Below are 24,932 nucleotides of genomic sequence, written 5' to 3' on the forward strand. Positions count from 1 at the left end.
CATAAAATTGTTTTTCTTTTTTTGTTTTGATAATACAGAAGAGGAGGAAAGAAAACGTCGTAAAGGTTGGTATCTTCATGCAGCCTAATTACGGTTTAGGGTATTTTAGGTTTGACAATATACACAGCTTAGCTTTGCTTCAATTTATAATCAATGAAAAATCAAGTGAGTATATTGTGTAGTGAGAGGTCTGGGGAGTAAAGTTGAGGGATCTTTGTAATATTGATATAAATTTTTCTCAATGTTTATTTTAGCTGTTCCAAAAACAGAGAAAATTGGACTTTTGGATCAAAAGGATAAAGGTAAAGGTCACATGATGCTACAATTTGGTGCTATATATCTCATCTTAATAAATTTTCATTATTTATTAACAGAGTGCTTGCAAAGAAAGCTAAAATTCCTTGATATGAACACAGCTACCTGCAGTCTGATTTGTAAAAAAATGATGGATAATAATGATGTTGGTATGGGATATTCCACTTTGGCAGGGAAAATGAACTTTTCTCATTGTGACATGAAAGATTTTAAAAGTACATCAAACCCTTGTGAGGAAATAATCAGTTGCTGGAGTAACAAAGATGAAAAACACAATGTTATCGAATTATTGAAGATGATTGAGGATATGAAAAGAGCAGATGTTGCTGACTTGTTGAGAAAGGAGTTAATAAAGAAAAAGAATGAATGTGGTTGTGAAAAGTGTATTGATTTTATGACTATGAAGAAAAATGAAGGTCAGTAGAGTAGTCAACTGTATTTTGCTTTACTAATGTATTTTGTGCGTTACAATAAAATAATCAATTTAGCCTGTCGAGTGTTAATGTAAAAATAATATTTGTTTTTCTCTATTTAAAATCGTGGCCAGAGATTTGCCAGGCGGAAAGCGAATTTTGTTCTGTTCAGGTGCCATGCATGATGCATGCTTGGGCTACCATGTCTCTCCAACGTTGACGGTTACGAGCACAGGCAAAGATTTCTGCAGTGTTGGCGATTCCGGTAACTTTCTTAACTCTGTCCAAATACGTTATGCGTTGACGGCCTCGTGCTCTTTTCCCTTCGATTTTTCCTTGCAGCGCAACACATTCCAGGCCTTCCTTCCGAACTACGTGGCCAAGAAAACGAAGTTGTCTCTCAATTATTACGGAGAGTAGTTCTCTCTTCACACCGGCTCTTCTCATAACCTCTTCATTTGAGACGTGATCAATAAATGACACTTTCAATATCCTTCTCAAAAATCACATTTCTGCTGCTTCTAAGTTTTTCTCCAGGTCAGCAGTTAGAGTCCAGGCTTCACAGCCGTAAGTCAAGATTGACCAAATGTAGCATTTGAGTAATCGTATTTTGAGTGGCATTGATAAGTTTCGGTTGACAAAGATGGATCGCAAGTCTTGAAATTTCAATTTTGCAACAGCAATTCTCTTCTTCACTTCCTTTTTGCACCTCACATCGGTCGTCAGCAGACTTCCAAGGTAGTTGAAGCTTTCCTTCTCCTCAATATGGTCGTTGCCAATTCTCAAGTAACAGTGGGGCTTTTCTGCAAGTTTGCTGACTACCATCGATTTGGTTTTATCACAGTTGATAGTCAGGCCCATTTCAGCGCTCGCTTCCACAACCTGGTCTAATAGTGCTTGCAGTTGTTCTTCAGTGGTTGCAATCAAAACAGTGTCATCCGCATAACGAAGATTATTGAAATTCACACCGCCAACCTTCAGTCCGACCATGTCTATGATGGTGCGGAGGATCATCTCACTGTAAAGATTAAAAAAGTCGGGAGATTGGACGCAACCTTGTCGTAAACCACGCGAGATTTGTATCCAAACCGAAAGAATATCTTCCACTCGGATGGCCGCTTCCTGATTCCAGTACAAATTTCTGATCAATTGAATGTCTTTCCCATCAATGCTGAGTTCTTGCAGAAGTTTCAGGAGCTTCTCGTGCTGAACTTTGTCGAACGCTTTAACGTAGTCGATGAAACATAGGAACACCACTTGTTGATGTTGAATAGCCCTCTCACAAAGCATCCGAAGAGTGAAAATGGCGTTCCTTGTGCCTTTATCGGGCATAAAACCAAACTGCTCATCTGCGATCTCAGGCCGCAGTTTTGTTCTGACTCGTTCAAGAATGATGGTGAGGAGAAGTTTCACAGAGTGGCTCATAATACTGATGGTACGATGGTCCTTGCACTCGGTAGCGCCGGGTTTCTTAGGCAGCGCAATGAAGACCGAGCGAAGAAAGTCGTCTGGAAGTTCACCGGTATCATATGCGTGATTGAATTTTAATATGAACATAATAGCCCAACATAAGACTTTTAAAAAAGCCATCACAATAATAAAATAGAGAAGGATTTATTAATAACGTTTCGTCTTTAACTTAAGACATCTTCGGATTATTTGAGTTAATTTATATACACGAGGTTTTAAATACAAGCATATATTACAGGGTGTTAAATTACATGTGAGGGAAGTAGGAAGTTTAGATGACGGAATTAAATGAAAATGGCGGTATATTAAAGAAGGTAAAGGGGGATTGAGTTGCCTTGGGTGTTAAGAGAGGGTTCAAGTTTGGATATAAGAAGGCTTTCATGAATCATAAGGTCATAATTGTCGGAGGAGGAAGAGATTTTGATTAAGACAAATATAAAAAGTTGCAATTGTTATTTGAACTAAAAAAACTTTAAAAAATAGCTACAAATACTTTTAATTGGAAAAAATATTAAAACTTTTAGGCATTGAAAAAAATATGTTTAGCATAAATAATATATAAATAATCGTAATACTGACCAAAATGAGGTGCTTAATTGTCTGTGGGTGATGATGGAGTTATTTGTTATGATAATTATATACAAATGCTGCACCATGAAAAATAGGTGTGTGTTTTATTTTTGAAAGATATTAAGTATGTGGAGTAAACATGAGTTTTTATATTGTATTTTTCAGATTCCAATGGGTAAAACAGATTGTGCTCAACCGATGCTTTATGCCATTGACAAAAATTTGAAGATTGATGTTTTTATTGTTTACACAAACTCTGAAACACATCATGGCGATGTTCATCCAAGGGAGGCTCTCCAACAATACCGTCTGCATTCAGGGATTCACGATGCTAAACTCATTCTGGTTGCTATGACATCAAATGGTTTCACTATTGCTGACCCAAATGATCCTAGAATGCTTGATATAGTTGGCTTTGACTCTGCTGCACTGCAAGTGATGAGAGAGTTTATCGTGCAGAGTCTTTAGAAGTTTTTAGTGAACATCTCTGTATTTTCTCCATATCGAAGTCCTCATTATGATACGGCAAAAATTCATAATTTTTGATATCTCAAGTTGAATGTTGCATGTGGTCGTAAAAGTTGCTTCGTTCATGTTTGCGGGCATGAATTTTGTAAACGTCAATCACCATGTTATGGTATTTTCCCTAAAAAAAAAACTTTAGAAAAACACGGGAAAACTAAAAGCAGGATAGCCAACAGTCTGAACTACATCCCGTGTTTTATTCATCTCTACAATGAACTTCGTTGTTTGTACAAAGTCAATTTGTCAATTTATCCATATTTCTCATGCCTTGCCTTACAAAAGACAATTTTCGCAATTATTCGCGAGTTATCACTTATTTAATGATAAGCTTTTCGTCTTGAAAGAAGAATTTTTATCAAATTATTTTTATTTTGATGCCTATTTAAATTACAAATTAAACTATTTCACAATCTATTTAATTTTTGATTGTTAAGCTCCACAAAAAAAATGACTCAGGAGTGGGGAAGCTATGTACGCTCGGAAACTTCCAATTTTTAGATTGTGAGCATCTTTTATAAGATTTGATAAAAAATGGAATACATGGTTTATACAGATGTGCCAACTTTTCAATTAGGGTGACGTGATGCAGTTAAACAAGAAAAAAATCGAATCAAATATCAAAAAATTTATCACACTAGTTTAACTATTGTGAATTACCACATAGTTAACATGGCACACACACAACTTTTCGAAGCCCCTGCGGTTGAATGTATTGTTTTATATGCAACTGTATATTATATAATTCTGGGCTTGTTTTCTTGTTCTACCGACAGAAAATCCCAGAAGAAAAGAGATGTCTGCTCGAAATATCAAGGTGTATGTAAGAACCAAACCTAGTCAATGATATGAGCCTGAGAGTATTTTCCAAACTTATTGTTGTGAATTGATTTAATGCTTTTTGTTCATGTTTTGTACTCCAACTTTCTAGAATAAGTTATTGGTTGAAAGAACGATTGTTGGCAATACATTCAGCAGCTTTACCAGTCAATGTTGCGCTTTTAAACATAAAAATATAACAACCATTGCCAGCAAGACTTCACTAAAGTGCGTCCGTTATCAAACAAAGGGTTGTCTAATAAGGATGTGGATATTATGTACATTGTCATTGTTAAGAAGGAAGATTTTCAGCATTTTGGTATAAATCATATTGTATGATGCAAATGACAAGCTTTCAAAATTCGAACAGCTAGCGCACTGCAGGGCGTTCGTAGCGAGTAGAATGAGACTTATTAATTAAACTCAGGGTTTGAAGTTATTTTCCAGAATGCAGTCTATGTTTAAGGTTTTAGCAAGTTTGTAGATTCCGGGGACTCAGTAGCATATTCATAAAAAACTGAAGGAAGTCACGGTCCATTCCTATCTCGAAATACGTTTTTTTAAACAAAATTAAAATCGACTAAAACAGAACATCTCTCCTTGTACCTAGTGCATGGTATTTTATAACTGTTTGGGACTCCTACAATTCATTGACCTGTTATCAATTAGGATCATGAGATTGAGACGAAAATCTTCACGACCATAATTAAAGATAAGTTAGGTGAGACAGCGTAAGGCAGCTGGTAAAGGCCGTTGAGACTTCAGTGGTCTGGGGACAAGTAAGATGATTACATAAATTTTAATTTTTTTAAGTGGAAACATGGCTTTTAAATGTTGGTAAAATGTTGGCAATAATAAAAATAAATATTTACGAAATGAACTTACATGAAAATAGTTTTATAACCATTAAGCTAGTTAAGTAAAGGAGAAATACATTTTTATAGGTTTTATTATCTGTGGATTTTACAATGATTCACAGTTTGTTTATCATCAACCATTCAGGGTGAGTCGGTAGTGACAATATGTATTGGTTTTATATTTGTTTGCTCTCAAAGCTCTTCTCTTGGTTTTGTGCGTATCAGCTTATGATTATTGTGAGAAGTACTTTAATATTATTTGAATGAGGTAAGATGAGATTAGTTTCAATATGATATTAAAGGAAAGTCTGAACAATGCTGACATTGAACAGGATTAATACTCAGAAAAAATAAAGAATGTCATGAAAATCGTGCAATATTACCTGATATCTGTACATTTAATAGTGTTGAAGTCAGTTGGATGATGCCTTTTGATGATTTCAGCTTCCTCAATTGTTTAGTTATCACAACTTTACACCAAATGGGTTACTGTAAGTCACTAGGTCATATGATGTTTTTGATGTACATTTAGGGATATATTTCTGGAAAAACATTGGAGAAGTGTTTTGGGACGCTCTGTTTGTGATTATTTCTTTGAAGCTCTAGGAAAGGTAAATGAATATATGTGTAAATTGTTGTTTGTGCTTGTTTAGTTGAGAAGTTTTAAGGTACTTTCATCAACGGTTTTCATGTTATATTTGTCTGACAAAAATGCTCCTAAACAAATTAAATACCATCGTTTATGTTCAGGCTACTTCTCCAGAAGACATTCCTCCTGTAATTGCAACAGGATTCAGTTATCTCATCAGTATATTTCGCCATGATCTCTTCTTTGTTTCTGTTGTTGAAAATGAAGGTTTGTGTTTATATTAAGTTTAGTTAATGTTTTATTAATGTTTATTTTGAATCAATTGCCTCTACTCCTATCAAGAGATTGATTGCTAGTTTTAATTTAAAAAGTATGCATTACATTGCAAAGAAGTGTTATCACTCAACAAAAGGCATTGCATTATGCATTCTTAGTGGTAGGTAAAAATAATTTAGCCTTCATATCATCAACATGTGGTGAACACTTTCATGATTATTATTGTTGATGAATTGAAAACATTCCTTTCCAGTTCCACCTTTGTTTGTGATTGAATTTCTTCATCGAGTGGTTGACTTAATCAAGGAATATTTCTCTTACTGTACTGAAACAATCATTAAAGAAAATTGTGTCATTGTATATGAGGTTTGAGATTATAATATATATAATATAATATAATGTAATATAAGGACTTTATTTGAAGAGGGGGACACGTAACAGCTAAAAAGCTGACAAACCTGTGGCCCTCCAACTAGATTATACAGCATTACAAAAACTGATAAATGAATAAATATATAAATAATTACAAAATTCTATGATAAAAATAGCAGGACATATTAAAAATATTCAGAAAGATAAAATTAATTTATAAAAAATTAAAATTAAAGTTAGGTAGTGTGCTATTGCTTAATATTGTTTCAAAGTTGTCCAGGTTTTTATATGAGCTTATAAAATGCTTTTTCACAGCTGTTTTGAATAGATTTATACTAGGCTTTTTTTTTGATATCATGGGGAAGGCTGTTCCATAACTTAACTGCGTCAACACTGAATGCCTTGCCACCATCGTTATTTCTTAGGTATTTGGGACACACTAAATTTAAATTGCCATGTCTCGTGGACCTATTGTGAACAGAACTGTTCGTCTTGAACAAATCTTTGATATAAATAGGAACATGGCATTTGAGGCTCTTAAAAATCATGGCACATTTGTTTAGTTTTATTTCGTCAAAAAAAGGCAACCAGCCTAGTTTACTAAAGTTTACAACACTTCTAGAATAAGGGTCTACTCCAAGAATTACTCAGGCAGCCCTTTTCTGTAACCTTAGGAGACAGTGGAGTTCTTTAACGTCGCAGGTATTCCAAACCATGCTCCCGTACATAAGGACGGGTTTAATCAAGGCGTTATAGTATAAAAGTCTTTCTTTTGTTGGAAGGTATCTCTTTATCTTTTTCAATAAACCAATACGCTGAGAAAGCTTAGCCTTTAGGCTAGAAATGTGGTCACTAAATGTAAGATCTTGATCGAGTGTTACACCAAGCAATTTATAAGAGGTTACTTGTTCTATTTCGGCCCCATCAAGGGTCACTACAGGTGATTGCCATCAACTAATGATGAATGTAGCCTCTTTCCGGTGATAATAAATGCTTTGGTTTTAACAGCGTTTAGGACCATCCCATTTCGCTAGACCATTTACTTAATTTATCCATGTATTCTTGAAGACGTCGTTCCAATTCCAATGGTGCATTATCGATATTAGCGCTGGCTTTAAATGTGATGTCATCCGCGTAAGCATGAATAGTTGAGTCCGATCCAACAGCTTCGCGAAGATCATTGACGAAAATTAAAACCAGTAGAGGTCCTAATATGCTACCTTGAGGAACTCCATTGGTTAGCATAAGTTGTGACGAAGTCGAGTTGTTTACAGTGACACACTGTTTGCGATTGAGTAGATAGCTCTGCAATAGCTTTACAACATTATCTGGAAATCCATATGATCTTAACTTTACTAGGAGAATCATATGGATTTCCAGATAATGTTGTAAAGCTATTGCAGAGCTATCTACTCAATCGCAAACAGTGTGTCACTGTAAACAACTCGACTTCGTCACAACTTATGCTAACCAATGGAGTTCCTCAATTAGTATATTTTGTAGAGAATCCAGCTGTTTGATAGATGAATTTCAATTTTTTCTGTTGTGTGATGTAAAATATGATGTTATATCTTTATATTCTTCAGTTATTGGAAGAGACGTTGGATAGTGGATTCCCTCTTGCTACAGAGTCAATTGTCCTTAAAGAGTTGATAAGACCTCCTAGTATAGTTAGAAATGTTGTTAATAAAGTGACTGGAGACAGCAAGTAAGAACCTTCTTTATAGTAAACATACAAGCCATGTTTTTATGTAGTGATCTATATGTTGTTCATATAAGGATCAGATATAAATATAAAGCAAATCCGTGAAACCACTAAACATTTCTATATTTGCATTGTTATTTATATGCAACTTACTACAATATTTAGTTAATTTGTTTTAGTTTACACATTTATGATGATTCTACATATAATTTATGTTAAATATTTCATATTTTCCTAGTATGAGCAGTCATCTCCCAACTGGTCAATTGTCCAATGTTCCATGGAGGAGAACTGGTGTAAAATATGCAAATAATGAGGTACGTAGCTATATTCACAATGTTCCATTAAGAAATTTGAAAGAAAATCCTTTTTTATGCTTTGTTTTAGTTGTAATGTGATGAGTGAACTTTTTTCTTTTGTTAATTAGTTGTAATAAATATTGCTAATTAGTTGTTAGTTCTAATTATTCATAATTAGTTCCAATTAATTCTAATCATCACAAATTAGTCCTAAGTATTTCTAATTAATTCTGTTTATGTTATAGATTTATTTTGATGTAGCTGAAAGCATTGATGCCATCATTGATAAACAGGTAACAACATTATAATACTTTGGATTTCTTGTTCCCTTTGTGGAAGATGTATGACAAAAATATGTTTGTTGTTTTTGTTTGATGTTAAATTAAAACTAAGGACATGTACGAACTGAAAACTTATGGCATGTTTAAATTCCTAAAATTTTCTGTTTTGTGTAGGGCTCCACCATATTTTCAGAAATACAAGGAACTGTAAGTGCCTTCCTTTTTTTATACTTTGTTATATGTACTCTCTAGTACAACATTTTAAAGATTTTTTCACCTTTTTCAACTTTGTTCTTTCAGATTGACTGCAACTGTAAATTATCTGGCATGCCTGGTATATTTACGACACTTTGTTATATCTATAGATTAAAATTGAATTTATCTGTAGATTAAAGATTTGTATTAATTATAGATCTCAACATGTGTTTTACAAATCCTCGTATCCTTGAAGATGTCAGTTTTCATCCTTGTCTTCGCTTCAGAAGATGGGAGGTACGTAAGTGTGAATGTTGAATATGGATTGTCTCTGGTCGAAGTCAACACAAATTATTCTTAATATGACTAATAACAATTGGCTTTTTACATTGAACACTTTTCTTTCAATCTTGCACTAAAACCGCGTTCAAATGTCTGTGTATTTTAGTCTGAACGAATTTTGTCATTCGTCCCCCCGGATGGTCGTTTTCGTTTAATATCATATAACGTGGCAACCGGGTGGGTGTTTTAGCAGTTATATTTTCATGATGAAATTGTCTATTTTGATGGTATTTTTTGTTTTTTATTTAGAGTAAGTATGCTACCATTGTTTGCAAAGCCTCGTGTCTTGTTTCAAGAGGTTTATCAACTGTTGAAATTATTTTAAAATATTTTTTATTGATTGTAATAAATTAAAGTGTTTGATTTTTCTGCGTTTTAATTCGTACTACTGTTCAAAACATTGATTCGATGATCGTCTTTTACTTCGTTGTTTCAGGGTGGAAGTGGACGATTTGAATTGTCGATAAGTTCAAAACCAGTTATGGGTAAAAATGTATGTATTTATAATCATGTCAATTTATTAACTGTTGTTGCATCTTCTTGCATTTATAAACTTAAAGATATAACCTAAACTAGTCCATTTTTTTCATACGTATTATCTCGAAGCATTTTGTATAAAACTAACTATATCGTCCTAACGTCATCATACCAAGTCAAATATTGTATACATTAACTTTTGTAAAGTCTTTTCACTCATTGTTTCCATATTTTATTTAGATCGAGAATGTTGTCGTGACTGTTCCATTTCCTAAACAAGTTCTCAACCTTAACTTGACTACAAACGGTAAAAACACTCATAAAATATTAAACATTACAGTCTGATGTTTCATTGCTCTTCATTGACGTTTCCCATCAACATTTATGACTTGTGTTCCATGTTTTCAGTTGGTACCTATTCATTTGATCCAATCAAAAAAGAGCTTTCATGGGAGGTAGGTTCATGAGGAAATTGTCACGATCACGTGGTTATGTGAATCTAACGTTACTTTAAACAATTTTAGATCGGTAAAATACAATCTCAGACACCGTCACCTAACATCAAAGGAAATGTAATTGAAACTTTTTTTTTAATTTTTGCCCGTCTCAGTTGATTTACAGACGTCTTGCCATGTTTTTGAAGAAAATATTTTCAAATTTTTTGCAAGATCTCGCTTCACAACATTTTTTGCTCACGAAGTAAAGTAAGGTCGATCTTCACAGGTCGCTATCACTGTAGTTATATTCTTAAATTTTATTCTCTTTTCTGAAAATTGGTACTATCCCCCTTCCACTTTAGTATTCATTTCTAAAGATCTGATTTCCTACCATAGTTAAACAACTTGTCGTCAAATTCTTGCTGTATGTTCGTTTTCTGTAGTATACTGCTTCTTATCATAATCTTTGTTGATTTTCTTGTTGTTTTTTTTTTATGAAAAGAATTAATGCATACCTCCATAATCTTTTAATTTCTTTCTTTTTGTGTAATTTTCATTGTTTATATTTCAGATATCTTTAAAAAGCGATGTTCCACCTTTGTAAGAAACACCAACTGAATTCGTAAGTGGTTTTTTACTGAGTAACGTATATAAAACCAGTTATAATTGAATGATATACTAAAATAATTCCCAAACCAAACGTTCTCTATGATACAAAGTTAACATAACTTCCCTCAAACATGATTTATTTATCAATACTCCTTAATCATCAACATGCAACAGCCTGCAACAGTACCATCATATATTTGTAGAAAGCTGTCTCCCTTTCGCCTTTATTCATCGGTAGCATTCTTTTCTTTAGTTAAATTTCAAAATATATTCATTTGCGGCTTTGGGATTGAAAGTCGAGGTAGGGACAGTTTGCATGGTTTGTTGTGTATGTAGGGGTACACTTTGCATGGTTTGTTTTACACATAAGGGTACACTTTGCATGGTTTGTTGTGTATGTAGGGGTACACTTTGCATGGTTTGATGTGTATGTAGGTGTACACTTTGCTTGATTTGATGTACACATAAGGGTACTTATTGCATGGTTTGTAGTCTATGTAGGGCTACACTTTGCATGGTTTGATGTACACATAAGGGTACACTTTGCATGGTTTGTTGTGTATGTAGGGGTACACTTTGCGTGGTTTGTTGTACAAATTGGTGTTCATTTTAATCTTGAACAGATGACTTGAGTCCAACTAATGTTATATGGTTTCTGATGTAATTTAGAACTACAAGCTATGAAAGGAGTCAAGACACAACAGCTGGACGGTATAAGATAAGAACATAAAATTTTGTTGAGTAAAAGCACAACACAACATTTACGCATGGTTAACAATTTGCGAATCTCCTTCCTAATCCTTCGACAGAACAAATTTTGATTAGCTTTCGAAAAGATAATTCAAGTTGTTGTGTTTTTTTCAACATGTATGCATGTTTGACAAAAAAAATGTATTGTCTGCTGGGACTGCAGTGGCAATTGAACTTTACCATGGAATAAAAAGAAACGTTGTGAATGCAATCTTCAACGATGTTGAACAATAAAATTGCGTCAATGCAGCAATACTGTACAAGCAAAAAAGTTATGTTATATTGCAGCACGTTATATTCAGAGAAAAATTTCACTTGGAGCAACTGTGCAGTCACTGTTAGTGCAGTGTGCAATGTTAAAAAGCGAACCATTCTAAATGTGAAGGGAGGAAAAATCTGACTTGTTAAAGTTATTAGTAGTTTTTAGTACAAAATGGGAATCAAGCTTTAGAGTTTGTTTCCACTAGCTGAAAATTTTGTACATTTTTCCAAAAAATTTAGCATGGTTTGGATTCTTGTTATTTTTCTAGTGTTACATGGCTGCTTTAAGCATATGGAGTTGCTGGTCCGAACAAGCAGTTGACATTCCATTATTCAACGTGGCTTCAATTCTTTCTGTTTTTCTGGTGTTACTTGGGTACTTAGAGCGTATGGATTTCCTAAACGTATGTAAAGTTTTTATTCTCGTTTATGATACATAGCGTTCCCAAATTGCAATTGGGTATTGTTTCTAAGTTTGTAAGAGCTTTTTCGATCAAAGTTTTATCTGTTGTCAACATTTCTAATTATGTTCTTCCTGAAAATGAATTTCTGTCTGCGGAAACTGATCATTCAGTTTATCAACTTGTTGTTTCATTTACAAAAAATGCCAAACGATCATATGAGGCAGCTGCATGGCAGTTTTGAATATCATATGACTTTTACAATATTTTATTGAATTTTTAATTTCAGGGAATTTGATTGGTAGTCTTCACGGTCGTTATGGATTTATCTGCAAACATTGGCTCATAGTTCCTGCCTATAGAGATTTTATCTCGTTTGAGAGGAAGAGAGTTTTAGAGAAAAGTCGCATTGAAAAGTAAGTTTTCCAGTTAAATCGCAATATTAATTGTAGTTTTAAACATTTTTAGAAAAATTCAAAATACATCAGTGACACAATAAAATTGTAGTCAGCCTGTGGGAACATAAAATACTCGCGATTTGATATCATTTATATTAGTTTGTTAGCTTGATATGACAAAACAGAACATGCGTGAGTGTCTACACTGTAGTGACAAAACAGAACATACGTGAGTGTCTACACTGTAATGAGAAAACAGAACATACGTGAGTGTCTACACTGTAGTGACAAAACAGAACATACGTGAGTGTCTACACTGTAGTGACAAAACAGAACATACGTGAGTGTCTACACTGTAGTGACAAAACAGAACATACGTGAGTGTCTACACTGTAGTGACAAAACAGAACATACGTGAGTGTCTACACTGTAGTGACAAAACAGAACATACGTGAGTGTCTACACTGTAGTGACAAAACAGAACATACGTGAGTGTCTACACTGTAGTGACAAAACAGAACATACGTGAGTGTCTACACTGTAGTGACAAAACAGAACATACGTGAGTGTCTACACTGTAGTGACAAAACAGAACATACGTGAGTGTCTACACTGTAGTGACAAAACAGAACATACGTGAGTGTCTACACTGTAGTGACAAAACAGAACATACGTGAGTGTCTACACTGTAGTGACAAAACAGAACATACGTGAGTGTCTACACTGTAGTGACAAAACAGAACATACGTGAGTGTCTACACTGTAGTGACAAAACAGAACATACGTGAGTGTCTACACTGTAGTGACAAAACAGAACATACGTGAGTGTCTACACTGTAGTGACAAAACAGAACATACGTGAGTGTCTACACTGTAGTGACAAAACAGAACATACGTGAGTGTCTACACTGTAGTGACAAAACAGAACATACGTGAGTGTCTACACTGTAGTGACAAAACAGAACATACGTGAGTGTCTACACTGTAGTGACAAAACAGAACATACGTGAGTGTCTACACTGTAGTGACAAAACAGAACATACGTGAGTGTCTACACTGTAGTGACAAAACAGAACATACGTGAGTGTCTACACTGTAGTGACAAAACAGAACATACGTGAGTGTCTACACTGTAGTGACAAAACAGAACATACGTGAGTGTCTACACTGTAGTGACAAAACAGAACATACGTGAGTGTCTACACTGTAGTGACAAAACAGAACATACGTGAGTGTCTACACTGTAGTGACAAAACAGAACATACGTGAGTGTCTACACTGTAGTGACAAAACAGAACATACGTGAGTGTCTACACTGTAGTGACAAAACAGAACATACGTGAGTGTCTACACTGTAGTGACAAAACAGAACATACGTGAGTGTCTACACTGTAGTGACAAAACAGAACATACGTGAGTGTCTACACTGTAGTGACAAAACAGAACATACGTGAGTGTCTACACTGTAGTGACAAAACAGAACATACGTGAGTGTCTACACTGTAGTGACAAAACAGAACATACGTGAGTGTCTACACTGTAGTGACAAAACAGAACATACGTGAGTGTCTACACTGTAGTGACAAAACAGAACATACGTGAGTGTCTACACTGTAGTGACAAAACAGAACATACGTGAGTGTCTACACTGTAGTGACAAAACAGAACATACGTGAGTGTCTACACTGTAGTGACAAAACAGAACATACGTGAGTGTCTACACTGTAGTGACAAAACAGAACATACGTGAGTGTCTACACTGTAGTGACAAAACAGAACATACGTGAGTGTCTACACTGTAGTGACAAAACAGAACATACGTGAGTGTCTACACTGTAGTGACAAAACAGAACATACGTGAGTGTCTACACTGTAGTGACAAAACAGAACATACGTGAGTGTCTACACTGTAGTGACAAAACAGAACATACGTGAGTGTCTACACTGTAGTGACAAAACAGAACATACGTGAGTGTCTACACTGTAGTGACAAAACAGAACATACGTGAGTGTCTACACTGTAGTGACAAAACAGAACATACGTGAGTGTCTACACTGTAGTGACAAAACAGAACATACGTGAGTGTCTACACTGTAGTGACAAAACAGAACATACGTGAGTGTCTACACTGTAGTGACAAAACAGAACATACGTGAGTGTCTACACTGTAGTGACAAAACAGAACATACGTGAGTGTCTACACTGTAGTGACAAAACAGAACATACGTGAGTGTCTACACTGTAGTGACAAAACAGAACATACGTGAGTGTCTACACTGTAGTGACAAAACAGAACATACGTGAGTGTCTACACTGTAGTGACAAAACAGAACATACGTGAGTGTCTACACTGTAGTGACAAAACAGAACATACGTGAGTGTCTACACTGTAGTGACAAAACAGAACATACGTGAGTGTCTACACTGTAGTGACAAAACAGAACATACGTGAGTGTCTACACTGTAGTGACAAAACAGAACATACGTGAGTGTCTACACTGTAGTGACAAAACAGAACATACGTGAGTGTCTACACTGTAGTGACAAAACAGAACATACGTGAGTGTCTACACTGTAGTGACAAAACAGAACATACGTGAGTGTCTACACTGTAGTGACAAAACAGAACATACGTGAGTGTCTACACTGTAGTGACAAAACAGAACATACGTGAGTGTCTACACTGTAGTGACAAAACAGAACATACGTGAGTGTCTACACTGTAGTGACAAAACAGAACATACGTGAGTGTCTACACTGTAGTGACAAAACAGAACATACGTGAGTGTCTACACTGTAGTGACAAAACAGAACATACGTGAGTGTCTACACTGTAGTGACATAACAGAACATACGTGAGTGTCTACTCTGTAGTGACAAAACAGAACATTTGAGTGTCTACACTGTAATGACAAAACAGAACATTGAGTCTACTGTGACAAAATGAACATACGTGTCTACACTGTAGTGACAAAACAGAACATAGTTTGTCTACACTGTAGTGACAAAACAGAACATACAGTGCTTCACTAGTGAAAAACAGAACTAGCATTAGCTACACTGTATTGACAAAACAGAACATACTTGAGGTAATCACTGTAATAACAAAACAAAAAATACTGAGTGTTACACTGTATGACAAAACAAAAATTGAACTGTTCTGTATGACAAAAAAACATACTTCCTGTTTGACAAAACAAAACATAGTGAGTTTTTTCTATTCCGACAATAATACTTGTAAATTTTCCATATATTTATTCACTCTACGCAGAGCGCTAAGATAACATTCAAATAATCTTTTTATTAGTGTATTTCCTGCTGTGATCTTTTTAAATAGATGATATTGCAAAAGAGAAATTCGACACAGAATCTAGAGCAAAGTAATTTATGATCCCATGTGTATGATTAGTCAATTTTTAGTCTTATTTATGTCTTATCGTATGGAAGTTTCATCGTAGTTAATGTTGGTGACTAAAGTTATCAATTATATTTTTATGATATTTAGAAGCAAATCATGACGACAACTTCCATAAACTTCTAGACAAAAGTAAGAATATTAAAGCTGACGTTCACAAGGCTCTCCAAAGGTAATTTTTCTTTCATGGGATATCGATTATGTATGTTGACCTGTGCATGTCGGAACATTACGAAAAATAGTTTTTAGACAATATATAGTTATCGTTTCTTGTTTAATTTGGTCGTGGCTTAGTGGGAAGTATGAAATAACTCGCCCAAACAAGAAGATGCCGTTTCCTCATTTGTATGTCACAGTTGATTTTGAGAAAGAAAATTCGGAGGACGCTATCAAAAATGAGATCGATGAAAAGTTAAAATGGAAAGCACCGAAATACATCGAATTACGATCTAAACCATTGAAAGAAGCAAAGTTTCGAATGCTGTCTAAAATTATAGCGGAAAGAACCGAGAGTAGTTTTGGAACATTGACAATGTTCTGCCTTAAGAATGATATGTACTATGCCTTGACCTGTGCTCATGCGGGTGTTGTCAATAATTTGGATGACCGTCAACAAGACTTTTGTGGCGGAGTCCAATTTATGGAAATCCAAGAATCTCTAAATGCCACAGTTAACGAAGAAAGCATGGAATACTTTTACAACGGACAACCGATTGTCCGTGTTCCGGATCAAACGAGAGTGGTGTATAATAAAGAAGTCGATATTATGTACATCGTCATTGGTAGGGAGGAAGATTTTCAGGAGCTGGCTGTAAATAATCAGTGACTCTCAATTTAGATTTGGATATGCAGTGCCATACAGGGCCTCACCACCTGCATTGCATTTGGAACATCCAACTCCAATGTTCTCAAAAGACATCTGAATCGACTACACATCAATACAAATGCATTTTCGACAATTCTTCGTGCTCGTGAAAGTCTATAGTTAAAAACTTTCTCATCACCTATTGCAGTCTGGTGTGGATATGGTTGCATTAGATTTTCATTCAAAGCAAATGCCTCATCTCCAAGCAGAAAGTAAGGTATAGGCAATAATGTATCTCTTAGTTCTTCAGCTTGTGGGAAATAGCATGTCTTGCATATGTTTGTAAGGTGACTGTCTTTAAAAATTCCTCCATCTGACTGGTTGCCAGGGGCTCCAAGATCAAATGAGATGAATTTAACATTTGCATCTGCAATAGCCAAGAGGACTATGCTAAAATGTTATTTATAGTTAAAGTACTCAGAGGCTGAGTTTGGAGGTGCACACAAGTTGATATGTTTACCATCAATGTTGCCAACTGCATGGGAAAGTGCCATTTGCATATAAATTCATCAGCAATGTGTAACCATTGTTGTTTTGTTGTGGGTGGCTTTAAATATTCTTTTTTCAGCACATTATACAAAGCTTCACAGACCTCAGGTACAATTTTTGAAATAGATGAAACTGATATTCTGAAACTGTACATCAAATCTTTGTATGAGCATCCTGATGCTAAGAACTTTAATGTTACACACAAGCGATCATGAACAGATATAGCATCTCTCATAGTGTTTTTTTTTCTTTGCTATGAATGGTGTTAGCTTTTCACATAGCTCATCAAACAAAATGGAATCCATCCTTAAAAGTAGTAAAGATTATAATTTGTAAATAAAAGTAAAGAAAATAAGAAAATTTCATTATTAAAAAAAGAACGTAAAATATGAATTGATTGTACAATCCACTGACTGGCTTAATTTTGAAGAGTGCATGAATAAAAAGACTATCACATTTCTTAACTTACCGAAACAAATTTCTAAATACATCATGGTCAGTCACTCGGATCTCTTGAATTAAATTTTGTGCTAACCCTTGTGCGTATCGGCGCTGCGCAGTTTTCCACGGTTTTACCCACCATCGTCGTGACTTTCGTTTTTTTTCACTTCGTGCACCATTAGAGATGTAATAATAGCTACTGCTTGAAGTTTTTCGGCCTTGGTCAGCGCCATTTTTGCACAAACATTGCATTAAAAGTACGTCGTAAAATGAAGTATGGACATGTAACTGTTCATTATTACAATGGGCGCAATACATCAATCGCCATGCGAACAGATATGTTTACATATATGTTGTGTCGTTTACACGGTCAAATGTATTTGTCGCATAAAAATTGTTATAATAAAATTGCTCGTGTAAACGGGCCTATAAAGAGAGAAAACTGCGTGTCAGTTTTTAGTTTAAATACTAATGATTGAAATTTTTAAATAAACATGGCAATTTATTAAACGTTTCTATTTCAGGGAATTTCATTGGTAGACGACCGTCGTCATGGATTTACCTGCAAACGTTTATACATAAATCCCGACACTCGCTAAGTTACATCATTTGGCAGGAAGACGTTTCACAACGAAGACAAATTTAAAAAGTAAGTTTTATCAATAAATATCGACTTAAGAAGAATTATAGGATATACAAAATACTGTAGTTTAACTTTAGAGACATAGTAAAAATATGAAATGCTCATGGTTTAGAATAAGTCTTTCTTATTTCCTCCGCCAAGTGTTTATTTGTTTTTTAATTTGATATGACAAAACAGACGATACATGAACAATTTTATTTATATGGCTTTGAATTGGTCATTATAATTATATATTTAAACTGGACACATTCGTAGTTTGACCGAATTTTCATGATCTTCTTCAAACTCATCGGAGTTACTTCTATGTACAAATCCTCCGATGATACTTATAACAGTGAACTATTTTATTGGGAAAAATAAAAAATATAAATGCGATAACTATACAGTAATTCAATGGCATTGGGAGTTTTTTGTTGCGTTTTTAACCACAAATAAGGTTACGGATATCGTTGGGACTAAATCTCGTTGATAACAAGTTTTCAAGATTGTCTATGACGTGTGAAGAGACTTTCATATAGTTATGCGTCATGTGAATTTATTTGTTCAAATGAAGTGGATTTGATGTTTATTTTATTAGCCACTGCTTGGTCTATTCCATTCAATCATCATATCCAAATTAATAATTTTTCTCGTAATACTTTTTATTTTCTACAGTTATGAAATGTTTAATAATTTGTTAATAAACAAGCGTTTACAAAACAATTGCAAGATCAAGTAAGAAAGTATAGAGAAAATGAATGATCATTTATCTGTTATAAGAGCTCACCATGGACTCATATTGGCAGAGATTTTCGTATGCTAAAATATGGTGAAAACTAGAAAGTAAATTCTAGTTAGATACGAAAACGTATTTTATTATGATCATTATTATCTATTACAAATATAAATGTTAAAAAACTAAATCAAATAATCAAATATGACTAAAATCAGTGTTTAAAAATATCCATGATAAAGGGACAGTCAAGTGTAAAGACAACTTTCCCAATAACCTAGGTCAACATTTAAAGTATGTTCGCGAGTTGAGGCAGATCGACTTCCTCGTATCGCAGTAATTGCTGACCTAATGAGTACGAAAGACAGTTTACAACGCATCCACGCTAGCGTGATGCCATATTGCAGCTTTCTCTTTTGTGCTAGCAGATCAGCTAGCCGTTTATAAGCAATTGCCGTCTTTTTCCCCATACCACCTGATGTTGAAAAGACCAGTGGTGTAAAAGCAGCATATTCAATCTCTCTTATGAGCACACGCAAGCAAATTTTCTTAGGAAAAAGAATATGCTTGGAAATGATTTCAATACTTAGAGTTATAGGCTGATAAGTTTATTTCAAAAGGTGAAGAACCTTATTGATGAGAATTAGAAGAATGAACCTTTTGAGATAATTTATCATTAACCAATTATCTATGCTGCATTACTGCAATCTTGAATAGATTAAATGCAACTTTTATCAAATGTATATCTTTTGAAGCTTCCAAAGATTCAATCATGCGCTTTTTTCGTATACTATCTAACTAAGGCCGACGGATTATAAGAATTTGATTCTTGGTGCGTCTTGTGATTTTCTTTCGATACAGATTCATCGCGCTGTAGACCTAAACTTTGTGGTTTATAATAAGTTTGTCATGTAAGTTGCAATTTACAATGCATTGCGACGTGTGGGTGCCTCCCTATTTGGGAACTACATACGAATTAAGATTGGACTGCACCGAGGGCTTTGTACTACGAGACATTTTAAAATTTTTTGATCCTGTTCAACCTCATATACTTCTTTTTTAAAAAAATTGGCGCCTTTATTTTGTTGTTTGAGTTATCTGTTGGCAACGGTTTTTTATTTTTTAATTAATGCACTGTGAATCAGTCAACCTGTCATTTGTAATCGTAATTAAAGTATCTTATTGTTTGTTTATTTAATGTAGAAGAAAGTCGAGAGAAAGTAAGTCCACTTCCTAAAGGTTGGTATATTTATGCAGCATATTTACAAAGATAAAGTTGTTTGGTGTTGCTATTTTATTCACCTGTGGAATCTAGAATTATAATATTCTTGGACTTGTGAGACATGTAGAAACTAAAATATGACTGCTTAGGTTATTTTAGGCTTGCTGTCCAAATATTTTATACATATGGTTAGCCCAAATGTGTTATCGAATAATGTACACTTTACGAAAAATCGACAAGAAAACGGGGCTGTTTAATTAGGTCCACTTCTAAAAGTGTTTATATAAAAATAAATTCATTTTTTATGGTTACATTATGCTTTTTTACACTTAATTTTATCTACATTGACTCTTAATTTATGTAGTTCCCTAGTCAAATTACGTTTTTTCAGGGAAGGGGTTTTTGTGTCAGTGCAGCAAATGTGTTAGTCCGTTGGTTAATGATAACAAATTTCTCTCATAAAATCCGTCCCTTTTAATTTTCTTTTTATTTTGATGTTTTTAAAATATGATAACCATGCAGACTGAAACAGTTGGATGATATTGGAGGATTTCTTTGCGCTTTTAATTACAAGGAAATTCACCATATTTCTGAATCATAAAGCAGGGTGAAAGTAAACGTTTATAAAAATTTCCAGTTGTGTAAACCGATGGTTTTGAGCTTTAACACATATAATGTGCATCTTTCTCTTCTTTCTCATAATCAATTTTTACATATTACAGATACTGATATGACAAATTAATGAGAAATTACTTTGAAGAAAAGAAACGTTTAACGACTGTCCAGCATGATTTCTGCTAAAATGTCTCGCGGTAAGTTGACTCTGTTATGTTGTAAAGATGAAAATATTACGCGTTGACTTGTTGCCACGTTGGTTTGTCAATTCATTTGGAGTGGAATGATGACTTTGTTGCGATTCAAGATGAAAGTAGTGAAAACAAAGAAAGCATTCAGCGTTTATTGCATAAAAATAAATATACTTTCTCGGATGATGACAGCGTTGTTGGTCATTTTTCTGACTTCTCTTATGGTCCTGATATCGATATCATGTCTATCACTGTTGGCAATGAAGACGATTTTCAGAAGCTTGTTGGTGATGAATTGGAAGATGTTGATTCAAACTTTGATGACGTATTTAGCAAAATTCACGAAAGGCTATGCCAAGAGGAATCTGTGATAGTTCGCACAGACACTGGTACTGAGGGCTACTTGTGTGAACTTATGTATTCAGTTTTTGTTGAAAAACATGTGATTTGGCCTTTCAGTTTAACGACTGTCCAGGATGGTGACGCTGGTGTTCTTGTTTATTTTTTGGATGAAAAAAATAGTTGGCAACCGTTTGCGTATGGAATTGCAGAAATAACTAATAATCACGGGACATATTATGCCTGCATGAGATTAAACATTGCCTTAAAAGCACTCGGCCTTCAGGGTGGTCAGTTTTTTAAACCGAGGAACAATGGTGACACTCTATCCGTTAGTGATAAACACATCGACGTTGACACTGCATTGAACAACACCAACCGTGACGACAATGGTCGCACTGCCTCTTATAAAGGTAAAAAGTTGTGTCATTTTATTTTCCTTCAATTTTTCTTTAATATTTCACTGGTCGAAACGTTTTTAATTTGACAACGGTAATGACAATTGATAATACAATATAAATAACGTTATACAAGTATAAAAAAATATACATATAGCAATCGACTTTTTGACTATCAATTTTTCATGCTTTTGTGTCTTTGTGATGTTTTAGAGAAAGTTGACGAGAGAACATATCACGAACATGAACAAGGTAAGCATAGTGGGAATCATCATATTATTGTTTGAGTTGAATATTTTAGTAAAATATAAACTACACTTTTCACTATTGTAGATGTTTAAACAGATGCAATATAAAATACTTTAAATGTAGATATGATCTTCGCACTTTGTTGGACAATTTAAGCAATTGTCTCATAAACCTGAAAAAAATTCAGGTGATTCAACGGGATAAAACATTCTTTCGTATGAAATACTTTGCAGCTTTTGGTTATTCGATGAAAACAACAATGCTCTCAACACTTTCTTTTCTGTGTTGACAGAAGACATTTCGATGATTATTTTCGATGGTCATAGCTTGCTTATTTTAGAAACTATAGCAAAATAGTAAAAATCAGTAACAAATCTGTAGTTTGCTACAGATTTTCATCCGATTTTTCGAGTCCGGCGACTTTCCATATATGACAAGAACACGTAATATGGCGTCAGTGTCGGTCCGACAAATCGTTGTGTGTAAACGTACCTTTAGAAACTACGTCATGTGCTTTACCAAATACATAAACAAACATTGATTTTTAAGTAGAGTGTGGTTACAAGTATCTCTGAGTGTTTCGATGAAAAATAGAATAATAAAGTTGTTAATATTACAATTTTTGAAAAATTTTCTTGTTGTGTTACTAATAATAATAAATTTGAGTCGCAACTGTAATACTTTTCTTATAATTCACAGCCAATTAACGTTATCAGGATTAGAATAGTTAAATTTCAATTTTTTGCAATTTTTTTTGCAGTCTGTTTTGCAATAGTTACTGTTATGTTAATTATGTTAATAGTATTTATTGTTCTTTTTACTACAGTGACATACACTTATTCAAGCCCACTTGAAATTGCTGAGAAAACGGACAACGAAATACTCAATCTGAAGTTTCTAGCCCAGATGCATATCAATGAATATCACAATTTGGGTAAGACACTATTTAAGATATAAAGCTAATTGTTTGCAATAAAAATGTTAGATATCGAATCCACATTCCTGTTGATTATCTAAAGGTAAAAGGTAGGTCCCTTTATCGCAGTTTATGTAGCAAACGTACTTTGAAACCACGATTTGTGCTTGCACTTGAAACTAACAGAGCCAGAGGCGTACTGAAATTTTAGACTGATGAAATCTTTTACACCACATTAATATTAGAATTATTGAAATGTCTATTGACTATTTGATTATTTTTTATATTTTGCTAAATGGCATACAATTATTTTAAGTTGGGTTGTCGGAAGAATGGAATTGCGTTGACAAATCAGTGATGCATCGCGAAAAGTTTGAAATGATGCAAAAACATTGGCTAGAACATCCAGGTGATATTAGAATTAAAGGCGATGTACGTGTGATTTTCAAGGAAAAGTTCTTGATTGGCAAAGGAAGTGGTGGAACCGTTTATCTTGGTTTGGGAAGGGATGGTTATGGAAAAGCTGTAAACGAATCCTTAATAATAGCTGTATCCATCTGCTCTACGAGAAAAGAATGTTTTGAATGAGCCAAACGCAAAGAAGTCGAAGCATGTTGTAAAGTATTGGAACTTCGTAAAGAGGAAGGAGAAGATTTTGTCTATTTGATATTAGACTTGTGTGAACAAACTTTGACAAGTTTTGTTGAGTCTACTAGTTTAGATACACTTCAAGAAACCCTTCCCGAAATGCTTAGACAAATTTTAAATGGATTATCTGATCTTCATAATGGTCCAAATTCTATTCTTCATCGGGATTTAAAGCCTTCTAATGTTCTTCAAGACGTGAAAGGCAAATTTATGATAGCTGACTTTGGCCTTAGTCGAATATTGAAAAGTAAATCAACACATCAAAGCAGTCCTGGTACAGGCAGTTATGGTTGGTCCGCTCCTGAATGCTTGGGTGATGGTCGTTACAAGAAAGAGTCTGATATAATGGTAGATATGCTCGTTAAAAAATATATAGCTATTGTTCAGTTCTGCAAATAACTAATAAACTTAATTTTTTAGCATTTCAGTATCTACAGTTGATGTTGTGACTATTTATGGGGGTTTTTTTAATAATAGAGTTTAGGAATGGTGGCTTATTATGTTGCAACAAAAGGGGAACATGCTTTTGGAACTGAAGAGAATAGATTGAAAAACTTAATAAATGGAAACCCTGTTGGCTTAAAAAAAATCGATGATGCTCAACTTGAAGATCTTCTTTCATGGATGCTACAGTATGAGCCTGAACTCAGGCCATCAGCCAACGTGGCGTTAAAACATCCTTATCTACAATCCAATGAGGAAAAGTTTGACATGCTGTGTGATGTTGGAAACCAACCGGAGATAAAACAACCAATATGTCGAAATTCAGATGTTCGTAAGCAGTTGGACTGTCCCACAGAATGGATGAATTGTATCGATGATGAAGTTTTGAAAGATTTAACAACATATGAAGTAAACAACAAAAAAAGGACTGTAACCTACGAGTCTTCATGGGCAAGTTGTTTGAGATTCATACGTAACGTTGATCAGCACTGGCATGATAAATCTCGTTCACGTCTATGGCCATATATCAAGGAAGGCAACTATAAAGAGTATTTCGTGCAACGTTTTCCCGAACTTCCTCTACTGGTGTACAAAAATTATTAGATCGACTGACTGGAAAACAAGACCTGATCTCAAAAAACATTTTACCTGTAAGCTATTTAAATAATACCCCATTTTTACGACTTAGACATGTTAGAGTTCCATGCATAATAACATACTTCTCTGTCACATTGAACTTTTTTTTCTACTCTTTAAGTTGTAGGTTTTAATCATTGTATAAATGTTTCCAACCTTCTCAACGTTAAATTAAATTAATTTCTATATTTTTCCGTTGCAAACGTTTTTAGGAAACATAATTCCTGTGAAAATTGAAGGAAGTCAATGGAAAGAAAAGTGAAGATATTATTGACAACCATAATCTTGATAGAAAATGAAGTATAACAAACTCTTAACTAATCATGTGCCACTTTCAAATTGTTAATTTG

General features: G+C 34.3%; 5 protein-coding genes across 5 annotated transcripts in view; all 5 read left to right on the forward strand.

Annotated features, from left to right (window-relative positions):
- Positions 1-11,849, forward strand: part of LOC124438771 — a 134,078-nt gene extending 122,229 nt beyond the window's left edge. Inside the window, exons 53-73 of the mRNA XM_046988969.1 lie at positions 255-302; positions 375-460; positions 2,934-3,203; positions 5,717-5,822; positions 6,085-6,197; positions 7,790-7,911; positions 8,147-8,225; positions 8,453-8,500; positions 8,663-8,695; positions 8,789-8,822; positions 8,901-8,980; positions 9,132-9,202; positions 9,275-9,323; positions 9,462-9,518; positions 9,743-9,809; positions 9,911-9,957; positions 10,027-10,074; positions 10,511-10,561; positions 10,802-10,849; positions 11,218-11,259; positions 11,829-11,849. Of these exons, the coding sequence (XP_046844925.1) occupies positions 255-302; positions 375-460; positions 2,934-3,203; positions 5,717-5,822; positions 6,085-6,197; positions 7,790-7,911; positions 8,147-8,225; positions 8,453-8,500; positions 8,663-8,695; positions 8,789-8,822; positions 8,901-8,980; positions 9,132-9,202; positions 9,275-9,323; positions 9,462-9,518; positions 9,743-9,809; positions 9,911-9,957; positions 10,027-10,074; positions 10,511-10,543 (1,391 nt within the window). The 3' untranslated portion in view covers positions 10,544-10,561; positions 10,802-10,849; positions 11,218-11,259; positions 11,829-11,849. The remainder of the gene's footprint in view (positions 1-254; positions 303-374; positions 461-2,933; positions 3,204-5,716; positions 5,823-6,084; positions 6,198-7,789; positions 7,912-8,146; positions 8,226-8,452; positions 8,501-8,662; positions 8,696-8,788; positions 8,823-8,900; positions 8,981-9,131; positions 9,203-9,274; positions 9,324-9,461; positions 9,519-9,742; positions 9,810-9,910; positions 9,958-10,026; positions 10,075-10,510; positions 10,562-10,801; positions 10,850-11,217; positions 11,260-11,828) is intronic.
- LOC124437966 (AP-3 complex subunit mu-1-like) overlaps positions 4,649-24,932 on the forward strand; it is a 74,764-nt gene continuing 54,480 nt past the window's right edge. The window contains exon 1 of the mRNA XM_046987952.1: positions 4,649-5,112. The gene's annotated coding sequence lies outside the window, so the exon portion shown is untranslated. The remainder of the gene's footprint in view (positions 5,113-24,932) is intronic.
- Positions 20,995-23,442, forward strand: LOC124438772. The gene is made up of 4 exons (XM_046988970.1): positions 20,995-21,704; positions 21,903-21,941; positions 22,765-22,872; positions 23,171-23,442. Exons 1-4 carry the CDS (start codon positions 21,194-21,196, stop codon positions 23,440-23,442), a joined length of 930 nt encoding a protein of 309 aa, XP_046844926.1. The 5' UTR covers positions 20,995-21,193.
- LOC124437985 overlaps positions 23,474-24,932 on the forward strand; it is a 92,259-nt gene continuing 90,800 nt past the window's right edge. The window contains exons 1-2 of the mRNA XM_046987992.1: positions 23,474-23,850; positions 23,980-24,596. Of these exons, the coding sequence (XP_046843948.1) occupies positions 24,440-24,596 (157 nt within the window). The 5' untranslated portion in view covers positions 23,474-23,850; positions 23,980-24,439. The remainder of the gene's footprint in view (positions 23,851-23,979; positions 24,597-24,932) is intronic.
- On the forward strand, positions 23,602-24,310 carry LOC124438773 (serine/threonine-protein kinase/endoribonuclease IRE1-like). Its single transcript, XM_046988971.1, has 3 exons — positions 23,602-23,850; positions 23,980-24,206; positions 24,286-24,310. Exons 1-3 carry the CDS (start codon positions 23,602-23,604, stop codon positions 24,308-24,310), a joined length of 501 nt encoding a protein of 166 aa, XP_046844927.1.

Source organism: Xenia sp. Carnegie-2017, unplaced genomic scaffold (genome assembly GCF_021976095.1).
Source record: "Xenia sp. Carnegie-2017 unplaced genomic scaffold, XeniaSp_v1 HiC_scaffold_19, whole genome shotgun sequence".
Classification (NCBI taxonomy): domain Eukaryota; kingdom Metazoa; phylum Cnidaria; class Anthozoa; order Malacalcyonacea; family Xeniidae; genus Xenia; species Xenia sp. Carnegie-2017.